The sequence below is a fragment of the Anarrhichthys ocellatus genome, unplaced genomic scaffold (genome assembly GCF_004355925.1).
Source record: "Anarrhichthys ocellatus isolate YVR2014 unplaced genomic scaffold, GSC_Weel_1.0 scaffold69, whole genome shotgun sequence".
Classification (NCBI taxonomy): domain Eukaryota; kingdom Metazoa; phylum Chordata; class Actinopteri; order Perciformes; family Anarhichadidae; genus Anarrhichthys; species Anarrhichthys ocellatus.
Window position 1 is genome coordinate 716,600 of NW_022280099.1, and position 12,532 is coordinate 729,131.

Consider the following 12,532-nt stretch of genomic DNA (forward strand, 5'->3'; position numbering starts at 1 on the left):
GAGAGAGAGAGAGAGAGAGAGAGAGAGAGAGAGAGAGAGAGAGAGAGCGCATGTAAAGATAATTTAAACATGAACACATGGAAGAGTTTCATTGTGACGCTCTAAAGAGCAAGTGGAAGATCAATGAGCTGCAGACATAAAGAGGACTGTTTATACGGAGGACAAATACAGAGATGTGACATTCAGGCTCACTGGGAACTTTTAATCTATACAAACGCCTTCACTGGTGGGTTTTTAAAAAGCTCTTTTAAACTGAGGCACCGACTCACCTGATCTGACATTGAGGGGGAGTCTGAGCTAAAACAGCAGAAGTACGATCCTCTTTGGTTTTAAGCCTGAACTGTGAAACTTCTAACAGGATCTGATTTTATAAACGGGTTAAAACTTCAGAAATGTAAAGCGGAGCACGTCAGGCTTTAAAAATAATCAATAGAATCCTAAATTTAATTCTGTAGCGGACTGCTTATCTTTAATTATATCTATTATCAATATATTCGTTGCTGATGGAATTAGAAAACTGATTAAAGCTGACATGAACACAAAAAAATATATATTTATTTTTATCTGTTAACCAACAGATGATCAGAGACCAATTGTTTCAGCTTCATTCTGAACCTTTACAGGTATTAAAAAACTTATTTTTTTATGGATTAAAAAGAAGTTGAGCTGAGAAGATTAATTCATTTCTTATCTACAAGTCGATCTCTGCTCTCGACTCTTCCCTGAACTTCACATCTCTACTCAGATTTTAGCTCGATAACAACAGGATTTGAACACTCAGCTTCACCATTTCTTATCAATCTTCTGCGTTCTGGGGCGTCTCTGAAAAAGATCCGTGTCTCCATTAAGAGTGTGCGACTAAATGAAAAGATAAAAACCTCCCCGTGTGGTCAGGACTAAATAAAAACAGGGCTGAGCTCTTGGCTCTGCATAAAGGCATCAGCTAACAGAGTGTAAATGTGCGTCTGAGGGTCGGAGGCCTCCACATACCTCCCCAGGATCTCCAGCAACTCAGCCACCCCGTTGAAGTGCTCCGTCTCATAAACAAAACTACAGAGGAGACGAAAGAGAGGAGACGAAAGAGAGGAGACAGGAGTTAGACAACTAACACCAAAGAGCAGAGGCGGCAAAACAGAGGATTAGTAAACTAACATAATGAATGAAGAGCAGCATGATATATATAGTTATATAAAGATATATTTATTGCACTTTCACATATAAATAAACAGAGGATTGCTTTCACTTCCATGTTGTGCAACATTTCTGTCCAAATCTTTTGGACAGAAATGTTTATCGAATGTTTGGATCAAAATAATACTAATAACCAAAGAAGGTATTCTTTTCGACTGAATTTGATGCATTTCTTGTTATTTGCTGTTTTGAAGCCTCGATTTCAGCGTTTCGGTCGTCGCCGTCTTGGCTTTTTTGCAGCCAGTGAACAGGAAGTGACCATATCTGGACTGAGGAGTGACGTAGAGACGCCGTATACGTCTGGTAGACCTGTCAATCAGTGTGTAGCCCCGCCCTAAAGCATCCCCTGCTTTATGGTCTGTTTGACTCTAAATGGACCATAATGTACTAAATGAACATCATGCTGTATTGAAGAAGACTTGAAACTAGAGATTGAGACCATAAACTCATGTTCGCAATGTTTACTAGATCGATCGAGATAAACAAACTTTTTTTCGTCTACTCACCGTAGAAAAATATTATTGATCTGTTTTCGTATAAAAGCCCTCAGACCCAGGAATTTGCCGTAGATTCTATGCAAGACTGTCTTCAGGTAGTCTCTCTCCCGAGGATCCTCGCTGTCAAACAACTCCAAGAGCTGGAGGAAGAGGAGGAACACGGACGGACGAAAGGACAATCAGCACCAGAGAAAGACACGGAGGAACGAAACGGTGAGACATATGTAGAAGATACGTGAAGCTTCACCATCAGACGCACTCAGACACTCACCTGTAGGACAAACTTCTGGTCTATGTACTTTTTGGCAATGCTGGGCTGGAATTCCTGACTCTCCAAGAACCGGATGAAGAACTCGTATACCAACTGGAGAGGGAAGAAGAAGAGAAGGATGGAGGAAGGAGGGAGAGAGAGAGAGAGAGTTGTTGTTAGAGCAACAAGTGCTAAAATGATCTTTTAATTCACTTGGTGAACCTCTGATTAACTTTGGACACTAACTAGAGTCAAACTTCCTGCTGTACAACAACAAGCTGATTGAACAATTTGAAAACAAAATACTTAATCTGACATGTTCCTCTTATGAGAGCCCACGAACCAGACTGGACTGGATTAAAGAAAGGTCTAAAGGGAGGGTTTATCGAATGTTTGGATTTGTGAGCATGTGGGTAATTAAAAGGATTTTGATCGGGGAGGAAATATATGTTTATAACTTTGGAAAAATTGTGCAAATGAGACAAAAAAATATTAATTAATTAACTTTTTACCAGGAAGCTTCTCCTTGAGATGTACATCTCATCTCTAAAGGAGTCCTGGGCAGCAGGCACACAGAGGAGGATGTTTTCGGTTGCCAGGTTTGGTACCATGGTGCCCGTTCACTGACTAAAAGATGTGCTAACAGAAAGTATCTGGCAACCCGCAATACAGCGAAATGCTGGGCGGATGGATGATAGAAGTAACAAATAACTTCACCGAAAAGTTGTCTTGTGCACCAGTTAAACAAAACAAGATGTGTGTTAATTATGTAACACACACACACACACACACACACACACACACACACACACACACACACACACACACCTGTAAGTGTGGCCAGGAGGCCTCGAGCGTGGGCTCGTCTTCCTCGGGATCAAACTCGTTACTGTCACTGGGCGGAAGGGTCCGGAATATGTTGTGAGACACCTGGAACCAAACACAAGGAGGGAAATGTGAGTCAGCTAGAATCCAACATTCAAATCAACTTTGTCTGTGTGGTCCAGAGGATGGACTTTATCGTGTTTTCAGTAGTAATTCACGCATTGACCTTTTCACTGCTCCCGAGTTCTCTTAAGTGAAGCAGACATCTTACACAGAGCTGTAAAAACCTACAATACTGCCTCAAGATGAACGTGATGTTGATATATTTACAATAGAACTCAGAAACTGACTAAAAAGCATTACTATGAAGCTGCTGTGTGCAGTTTTTCCTTTTTTGCTTTTGCGGGAGGTTTCTTCTAGGACACTCTAGTGTGTGTGTGTGTGTGTGTGTGTGTGTGTGTGTGTGTGGTTGGAATATGGGTCGAGTACACGTTTGAGTGTGGTGAGTTTAGGGATGTGGAGTAAGTGAGTAAAGGACTTCTATATTCCATCACTGAGCCGCCACAAACGAGGAAAGAAACAGCTGTTAATGCAATGAAACTCATTTTCTTAATATTTAGACACGTGAGAGCACAAACACAACGAAGATAAACTATTAAGAGTATGTTTCTAATCCGTTTGTTCTGTACTTGGTTATTAATGTCCGTCAGCTTTGGATTCTAAATAGTCGAGTCAATGTCATCGATTTAAAAACAGGATGCGTTTGGTGTTCGTGTTGAAGCTCTTTGTGGGTTCAGAAATGTAAAGATCAAAGAAAGTGGAGCATTGATTCAGCGACTCTTGTCCCCTGACAGGTTGATTAATGGAGTCGGTGAGAAGGAGAGAAAAAGGTTCACTTCCCAGATTTGAAATTCTTGTCTTCAATTTTCTCTTTTGAATTGTGAAAGAAATCGGATCGTTTCACCTCTGAACCCCAAAACTACACGTTTATCTCAGCCAGACGCTGTAAAAAACAACATAGTCAGATTTTCATCTTTCCGACGGTCTTTGAACACATCATGTGAGACGAACGGAAACATCAACCAAAACGAAGCCAAAACTCTCGTCAAAAACATTTTATTCTACATCCCTCATTTAAAATCCTCTCCCAAATAAACCGTTTGAATTAAACATCATTTGAAAAGCTTTGAATTCTGAACTATGAAGTCATGATTGATTCATCTGAGACCAAAAGTCATGTGACACTTGGACTGAACTGCTGCTGAACACAGAGCAGAGAGGAGAGGCTGCACATAGAGGCTGTAAATGTGAATAGCTCAACACATATAAGACATAGAGCCTCCATTTATTTTCCCAACATAAGTAACACTTACAGATACTTGTTGAAAATGAGATATATATATATATATATCAAAGAAATTTAAGTTGCATTTTTTCTCTCTATGATTTATGGCATTATAACTGTTATTCTATATAAAGTACATTTGTAAGTTCTTTCCACTTCTAGTCATGATCGTTCTGTTTCCATAGAGGTGAAGGACTTTTAGATATTGCAGTGAAAAACAAGGCCACAGATGTGAGAGAGGTGAAAAAAAACAAACACCCCAAAACTGCTTTAGCGTTCAGAGGTTAAGGTGTAAAAATATGTGAGAACTTACACGACATTAGAGGTCCAAACTTTGGGGGTTGCAAATGTGTCTTTTAAGGAGTCACAGTCTAAAAAGTTTGGGAAACACTGGATTCAGGATTCATTTTGGTTTCTGTACAACTTGGGTCTTGAGCTCGCATCTGAAACAAAACCTGACCTCTTTGAGACATTTCTGGGGTCCCCATCTAAAGACCTGTGTGAGCTGCTTGTGTATGTTGAATGCACGTGTTCTTCCTCCTCACCATTTTGACGACCTCTGGGTAGGCCTGCTCTGTCAGGTAGCCCCGGCTGACGGTCACGTAGTCCACCAGCTCGTTGAGCGTGGAGCGCTTGTACTCCTTCATCTTGAGGTCCGACAGCGTGTCCATGAAGTCAAAGACAGTACAGCACTGCTGCAGCTTCTTCAGGAACAGCTCCGGCTGCTCCGGCGCCGGCACGTCTGGACGCACGAAACAAACGCACCCACAGAGAGAGAGAGAGAGCGAGCGAGGGAGAGAGAGAGAGAGGGGAAGAGAAAGAGAGCGAGAGAGAGAAAAGTCTGTTAGAGTGGTGCAGAAATAAACGTGAGGTTTCTGACTCTCATAAGTTTGTCTCGTATTTATTTATGCTGACATGCATTTGTTTATTGTTCATGTTGTCCTTTTCTTTGTGTTGTTGTCTCATAACTAACTTTCTGTGGGGCTTTGGACCACATCAGTGAGTAGTTTGTTCAGTTGTCACCTGACCCAAGTATTTATGTTTATGTTGGTTAAATATTCACATAATATAGTATTTAATTTAACATCAGACTAACAAAACAAGCTATTTGAAAAGGCAGCGCTGGGCTTTATTTTATAAACTAAAATAAAAATGATATTGATCAATAATAAAAAATAATCCAGCAACAATAATGTCAATATTTAGGGAATATTTCCTCCTTGATTATATATATATATCTAGTCCTTGAAAATAATCTCCATTTTAATAAATTTAGAATAATCATCCATTCATCGCAAGGTATATTATATATGTAGAGTAAAATCTCCAGTTAAAGAAACATGTTTGTCTGTCTGGTATCAACAGAAGATGATCTGCATGGTTAGCATGAGCAGCGATAGAATAATAAAAAAATTAATACATTTAGAAGAAAGAAAACTTCTTAAAATGTGAGTGAAGCAGAAGTATGTGCGTGTGTTTGAAATAAAATGTTTGTCAGAGAAAACAAAGGACGCTCAAACACGCCTTCAGACCAACAAGTGAGTTTCCTGCTCAGCCTTTTTACTTATTCATCTTCTCTGTGCGCGGGTAGGACGAGCGCGACAGCCTCATTATGCAGCGCCGAGCGGTTTTTCAGGGGGCTGAGCTGTCACAAACCGTCTGCATATACAGGCGGAACGAGGCAGGTGTTTTCATTCTGATCCCTCAGAGGGTCGCCCAGAGTTCAGACCTGCAGGGAGACGCTCTTAACTGATCCCAGACCCGATGTTCCCGTCCCAGTAGGACCGGGACGTTATTATGTAAGAGATAAGCTGCTCTGTTTGTGTGTGTGTGTGTGTGTGTATAAAGTGCATCGCTCCCAAATTACACTTCAAAGTGCTCGTTTGTCATTTTGAATTCCGCTGCACTTCATGTCGAGTCCCCAAACTGCATACAGATGAGTGAGAAACTTTTCAAGTAACAATGAAATGACTTTTTAACCTCTTCACAATTAGCTCATTCAATCGTTTATAGACGTTACCTCGAGCGCTAGGAAACCATTTTATAACATTCTACAGATCAAATGATGAATTCATCAATGAAGATAGTTGGTAGATCAACGGATGAATAGTAATAAACAATAAACAGCTGTTTATCACTACTTTGGTTTGGTGCTTTAGATCCATTAACCCTCTGAACCCCGAAGACATGCGAGATGTAAAAAGCACATTTTCTTTAAACGAGAGCCAAAACTACATCGTTCATCACAGCCAGAAGCAGTAAATAAATCCTCAGATTTCATATATCCGATCGTCCTTGAACACGCAAGCAACCCAATTATATTTCATCAAAAATACTTTATATTACATGTCTCTTTTAAAATGTTTGTTTACTCCAACTACATACTGTAAAAAACATTAAATTCTGAGCTCGTCAGCGCAACTAGGAAGCCATGATTGATTGTCCTGAAACCAACAGTCATGTGACAACAAATCTGTGAAACCTGGACTGAACTGAAGCTGCTTAACACAGAGAGGAGAGGAGAGGCTGAAGTAGAGGTTGTAAAAATGTAAATAGTTCATTACATAAAGTAAGTGGAGCCTCAGAGAGTTAATGCATCAACTTACAAAGATTGTCCCAGCCAGAGGGGGAAATGAATCAGCCTTTTTTGTTCTAGATCAAATTAAATTCAGCGGGTCAGAAGGAATGAATGGTTAAACCCTTGAAACCCTCCTGAAGCTCTGACCATTCAAACACAACGTGCAGTTTCCTGTTCATGGTGAAACAACCCTCATCAGATCTCATCCAGCGCATTTCAAGTGATTATTGTGAACATCTTCTTGGTCCAAATGCCACCAATTACTCACGACCTGCTGCCTTCAGCTCGGCCACAAACAAACCCAGACCCCCGATAGACTGGCAGGGGTCCTGAGCTCTGCAGGGGATAATCCTCACTGCACTAACTTAGTTGGGCAGAAAACAACCGAGCACATGCTCGCTCCCACAATACCTCGTCATGTATCAGAGCAAAAGCATCGACTTTGAGCAACATTTTTCATTTCCAACTGAGATATTAAATCATAAAGCAACCAGGATGGAACATAATCTTCAATCTGTGGTGGATAGCACCTCACGGTTAACCTGCCAACAACATCAAAGAAGCTCCTCTCTGCCCTGCATGTGATCACTCAGTGCCCCAAATACCTAAAAGAGGAGCGCGGACCAGAATATTAAGGTGGCTGCAAAGTCTACACGTCCTTGGAGGAAGATATTCAGTCGTTTATAGGCTGCCCTGGGTAGTCAGAAAGTCTGTGAATTACCAGAAACCAAAACTGTTCAAGCTACTGTAATCCACACAGACCCAATGAGTGCATGTGAGATAAAGTGACACATCTAGCAGGTAAAAAACCCACTGTGAGCCAGTGGTGACCCTGCATCAGTCGGGCTCTTTCTGTAGCTCTCAAACACACCTAAGACCAGCAATACTTCACCCTCAAAATGACTGTTTGTACATCAATACTGAGAGAAGTCTTGATGAAATGAAGTAAATGAAGGCTGCGTTTAACGACCACAGAACTATATCAAAACATCCGTTTACAAACTCTCACACAACTCGTGCAGTAAAGTCCAAGTCTCATTTATCCAGACATATGCTTATTGCTTCCCAAACACATGCATTTCTGCCAAAATCTTAATATTTATACAAACATCTGCCACTACAGTCTCATGCATCAGACGGTCCAAAGTGTTTGAAATACGTATGTACAATGTAAAACACACACGGCAGAGCTGTAAAGCAAACCATTCTGCACACACTCCAGTGCAAGTATCGGCAGGACTAAACCAGGCTGAGGATGAACAGAGGTCAGTGGATGCTGGAATAGTATCTGAATTATCATAATCCATATGGTGTTTTCTTTGCAGTGCATTGAATATGTGCATGCTACTTCAGTCACGCTGTGGTTCATCACAGTAATCACTCTGCTGCTATAGGAGCATGTGAACAGGCCTTAAAGGAAGCTATTAATAGACAGATAATCACACAGGACACAGTAATCCCTCTGCAGAGACACTGACACAGCACAGCCAACGGGCTCCGAGCGGGGCGCGAGAGTACCGGTGTGAATGTGGGAGAGAGAGAGAGAAAAGAGTGTGTGTAGACTAGAATAACCCAGAAACTACCCTTCACACTCAGCAAGGAAGAACCCTGGAGTGGAAGTGCAACCACCCACCCACACACACACACACACACACCCACACACACACAACTCTGCACAGGATCCTGCAGAAGATCATGTCCTTTACTTGTACACAATAAATACTTAGGTATTAGTACTACTCATGAGTTAGTCCCACTGTTCCATGAACACAGGATCATCTATTTCAATCTCAATCAAAGTTTGAAACCAACAATGAATTTCTTTACTTTTTTACTGTATTTATTATTATTTATTATTTTTCTGTAACACAGGTGCCCGTCTGGGAATCGAACCCTGGCCTGTGCAGTATGTGTTATGTGCCCTAACAATTAAGCTGTTGCGTTGCCTATTTTCATATCTTTTTCAATCCATGTTTTATCTATAAAATGGCAGGAAAAAAAGAACCAGAAGTGACAACTACACATTTCTTGTTCTGTCTGACCAACTGTTTAAAATCCAAACATGACAAATCCAGAGATGATAAGTGAAAATGAGAGGATCCTCGAAATCTCAAACCTATTTGGTTTGTACTCAATAGTGGTTATTAACTAAATAAGACAGACTTCACTGATCTGCTACAGGCTGAAGGTGTGTATGACAAAGTGGTATAAACACACGCTTATGACGTCTATATATCATTTAATAAAGATCGTATACATCTATTAAGTCTTTTCTTTGGGAGCTTCTGAGTGAAATGACTGCTGAATGACTTTCTGTTCACCTCCACTATAAACACGACACTAGTTTGTCACAAAGCAGCTTGTGTTTCCGCCTCAGAAGAGATTCAAAATCACACCGAGGATAACGCGACACATCAAGAAGTTAAACATTCAAAGAAAGGAAACATTTGGATGTTTAGCCGACGGGGTTTTGGAACGTGGCCTCAGTGTCAGCTCTGCAGCTCAAATGTCAAACCACAAAACAGCCATAAATCACCTGAGCTGCTGTCACTGCTGGCTGTTCATGCTTATTCACATATATACACACACACACATATATATGCTTATGAACCAAGCAGAATGGGATACAAACACATACCAGCTGCAAGCAAAGCGCTGACAGTTGTCAAGTTAAACCGGCTTCTTCCAAATCATTAAAAACTCTGTATGTCACAGCAAAGGACGGAAAAGTGAATCCAATAACCACAGGGGAGAAAACCAATTAGTGAATCAAAGCTTCAATATATGAACATGCTTGATCAACTACAATAACCCCATTAAACGGTCTCAAGCTAAAGAAACCTGTAGATGTTTGCATGTTGACAATAATCTCCTTTTTTAAAGAAACTCCAAAGACCACAATGACCAGAGTGATTTGTCAGCTAAACTGAAGCTCTTTCCTGTTTCAAAGTACCCATATCACTGAGGGCATTTACTTTCACCAGCCATCTTTATCCACAAATCCATTTAGCTGCTACAAATGTGATCCTTTTTAATCCGGCGGCCACCAGCGGGCAGCGGATGGAATGGAGGTTGAAAGTGTTTGCCGGTCGCTGATCTACTTCGTCAGCCTCTCTCTGCACGAGCCAGCCGCCATATTCAGGATTATTTATTCATGGCTTCATACTTCACAGCAAGCAACAGCTAGCGGACGTCAGCGTGGAACGTAAAGGCCACCAGAAACCGTGTCAGGTGGACAAGAGAAGAGGTGTAAAGGTAAATGTTTAAATGAATGTTAATGAGTGTTTGGTGGCAGGGGGATGGTTAAGATTAGTTTTAGGATCTTGGAGAGATGTCTCTCTCTCTGCCTCCAGTCGGACACGCCAAAGGACTTCATTATTCAGACTGAATTATGAAAATGACACAAAGCATTGCCCCAAAATACAACAAAGTACTTTGTGCTGCTCGTTTCTAGATTACTCCAACGAGTCACACATACGACATGATTTATAGCTGAATTAATATATTAGCAATGTTCTTCTCTTCTCCATCTGCTGTACACAATCGAGCCATCAAACCACAGCGACTATCGATAAGAGGATTTGCAGGCTTCATTAAAACATTAAATTAGATTCAGATATGAGAAGGGACCTTGAAATTACTCAATATTGCCGAGTTCTGGTGTTTAAGTGGTCTATTGGGGAAATATTATTATACTCTGGAGAATGATTTCAAGTCAGTTTTAATTAAAAACTAAATGAGCGGCTTAACTTTTCTCTGTCACACACGTAGAGTTTTGTCTTCTGCAATTTATAAATTATGTCACATCAACTGCTGTGTCGTGGTACATTAAAGTACTGAAAGAATATTGTATTTATACATTAAAAAAACATTTGTGAATACTGTGATGCAGATTTTTTCATCATAATCAGCCAGTCACAGTTAGTATTTTACTCGACTTAACTTTTCATTTGTTCCTTCATGGGGTTGACAAGCTCCATGTATATTTATCACTTAATTTGGTAAAACAATAGACTGTATATAAGAAGTGCACGTGGATTGTGACGTCTCTCTGGTTTGTGGACTGATGTTTGAAGCCTCGAATTCGGCGATTTGGCCGTCGCCATCTTTGTTTTTTGCAGTCAGTGAACAGGAAGTGACCATATTAGGACCGAGGAGGAGTGACGTAGAGACGCCGTATACGTCTCTGGTAGAGACCTGTCAATCACTGTGTAGCCCCGCCCTAAAGCATCCCCTGCTTTATGGTCTGTTTGACTCTAAATGGACCATAATGTACTAAATGAACATCATGCTGTATTGAAGAAGACTTGAAACTAGAGATTGAGACCATAAACTCATGATTACAATGTTTACTGAGGTAATAAATCAAGAGAGAAGTAGAGTCATTTTCTCATAGACTTCTATACAACCAGAGGAGTCGCCCCCTAAATCGTCAGAACCGGAGGTTGCTGCCTGCGTAAAAAAGGCTAAATCTTAAATCACTTAAGTGAGCATGAGACACAACATGTCCATTTCTGTAGAACTTGTGGTGGTGCCTTGTGTTGTGTGAAAATGTGGCACTGTTGACACCTGGTCAGAGAGCTATAAAAGCATCCTATTTCTTACGAAGCTATCTGGTCTCATATCAACAGGACTATTCTGAGACGCTGTTTGAGTGCAGCGTGGAAACACTGAAGCCTCACCCGGCTTCTCTCCTTCCTTCCTGCCTGTTCTGTGTCTCAGCTTTTGAAGACACTCTCATTTTGACTCCCTTGGCAGAGGAAGAGAGAAGTCGCTGCTGCTTAATTAATGGTGGAAAAAAAAAGCTTAAGGACTCACAGAGAGAGAGAGACAGACAGAGACACATGTCTGATGGCTCACCACAGGAACTCCTTTAAGTTAATTACAAAACAGCATTTTATTTTAGTGGCCAAACATGATTTGGCTAAGTTTATAGACTATAAGGAGCTCACATGGTCGGTCATTAAAAGTGACTTCAGACCTGCTTCAAAACAACAACATTGAAAATAAACAAAATAATTTTCTGTACGGATTATAAAGTAATTATACGGATGACAAGAAGAGTAAAGAGTCTGTGGATGTGCTCATGTTGACGCTTTAAAATTATATACTAGGGCATCGCTTCTTAAAAGGTAAATAAAAGATAAACAAACCATTTGTAAAGAAAATGCATCTGGAAGAAGTTACAGTAGAAATGTTAAGATCTGATCATTTTACAGTGGTGATGCATTCATTTGGCTTTCGTCCAAAGTAACCTACAGTAAGTGCATTTAAACCACGCGGGAGAAAGAGCTCGATAACATCCGACAGTGGGAGTGCGAGTCCCTTTTAAACAAATAAAGCACTTTCAGTTCGAGTGTTTTTCCTTTGTGCTGATTTGGCCTTTTAGACGTTTATCAGAAACATCTTAGAAGAATCTACAAACATACACAAACTTTTCCGATTTTTCACAAAAGCTTTCACAAGCAGACACATTTAGAGTACATTTAGTTTCCACGTGACAACATTATCAATGTCTATTTTACAAACATCATCAGTGTCAAATAATCGGGGGTTAGTGATAAAACTTCCCCCCCAAATTCAAGGTATTTGCTCCACAATCAAGCGGGGCAAAAAAAATTGTTTTGTTTTGTATGTAAATGGTAAAAATATATTTAAATAGTTTTTTTAGGTTCCCCCCCCCCCGACATTTATCTACTTTTGGCTGAATCACAGCTACAATGACAGAAGTTACTTTGGTATTTATCAAGAGGAAAATACTTCACTGCCGTGCGTCACTATTCTTAGGTTCTACTGCTCCACACACACACACACACACACACACACACACACACACACACACACAC

The 12,532-nt window shown here is 40.5% G+C and overlaps 1 protein-coding gene across 6 annotated transcripts in view; it reads right to left on the reverse strand.

The window, feature by feature from the left end:
• The window catches only part of ppp2r5eb (protein phosphatase 2, regulatory subunit B', epsilon isoform b), a 40,495-nt gene that overhangs the window by 5,651 nt on the left and 22,312 nt on the right, over window positions 1-12,532 (reverse strand). For all 6 annotated transcript variants that reach the window (XM_031873152.1, XM_031873151.1, XM_031873150.1 and 3 more), the window contains exons 3-7: window positions 4,654-4,850; window positions 2,767-2,868; window positions 1,960-2,052; window positions 1,698-1,828; window positions 991-1,050 (exon numbers count right to left, since the gene is read on the reverse strand). In XM_031873152.1, coding sequence (XP_031729012.1) covers window positions 991-1,050; window positions 1,698-1,828; window positions 1,960-2,052; window positions 2,767-2,868; window positions 4,654-4,850 — 583 coding nt within the window. The remainder of the gene's footprint in view (window positions 1-990; window positions 1,051-1,697; window positions 1,829-1,959; window positions 2,053-2,766; window positions 2,869-4,653; window positions 4,851-12,532) is intronic.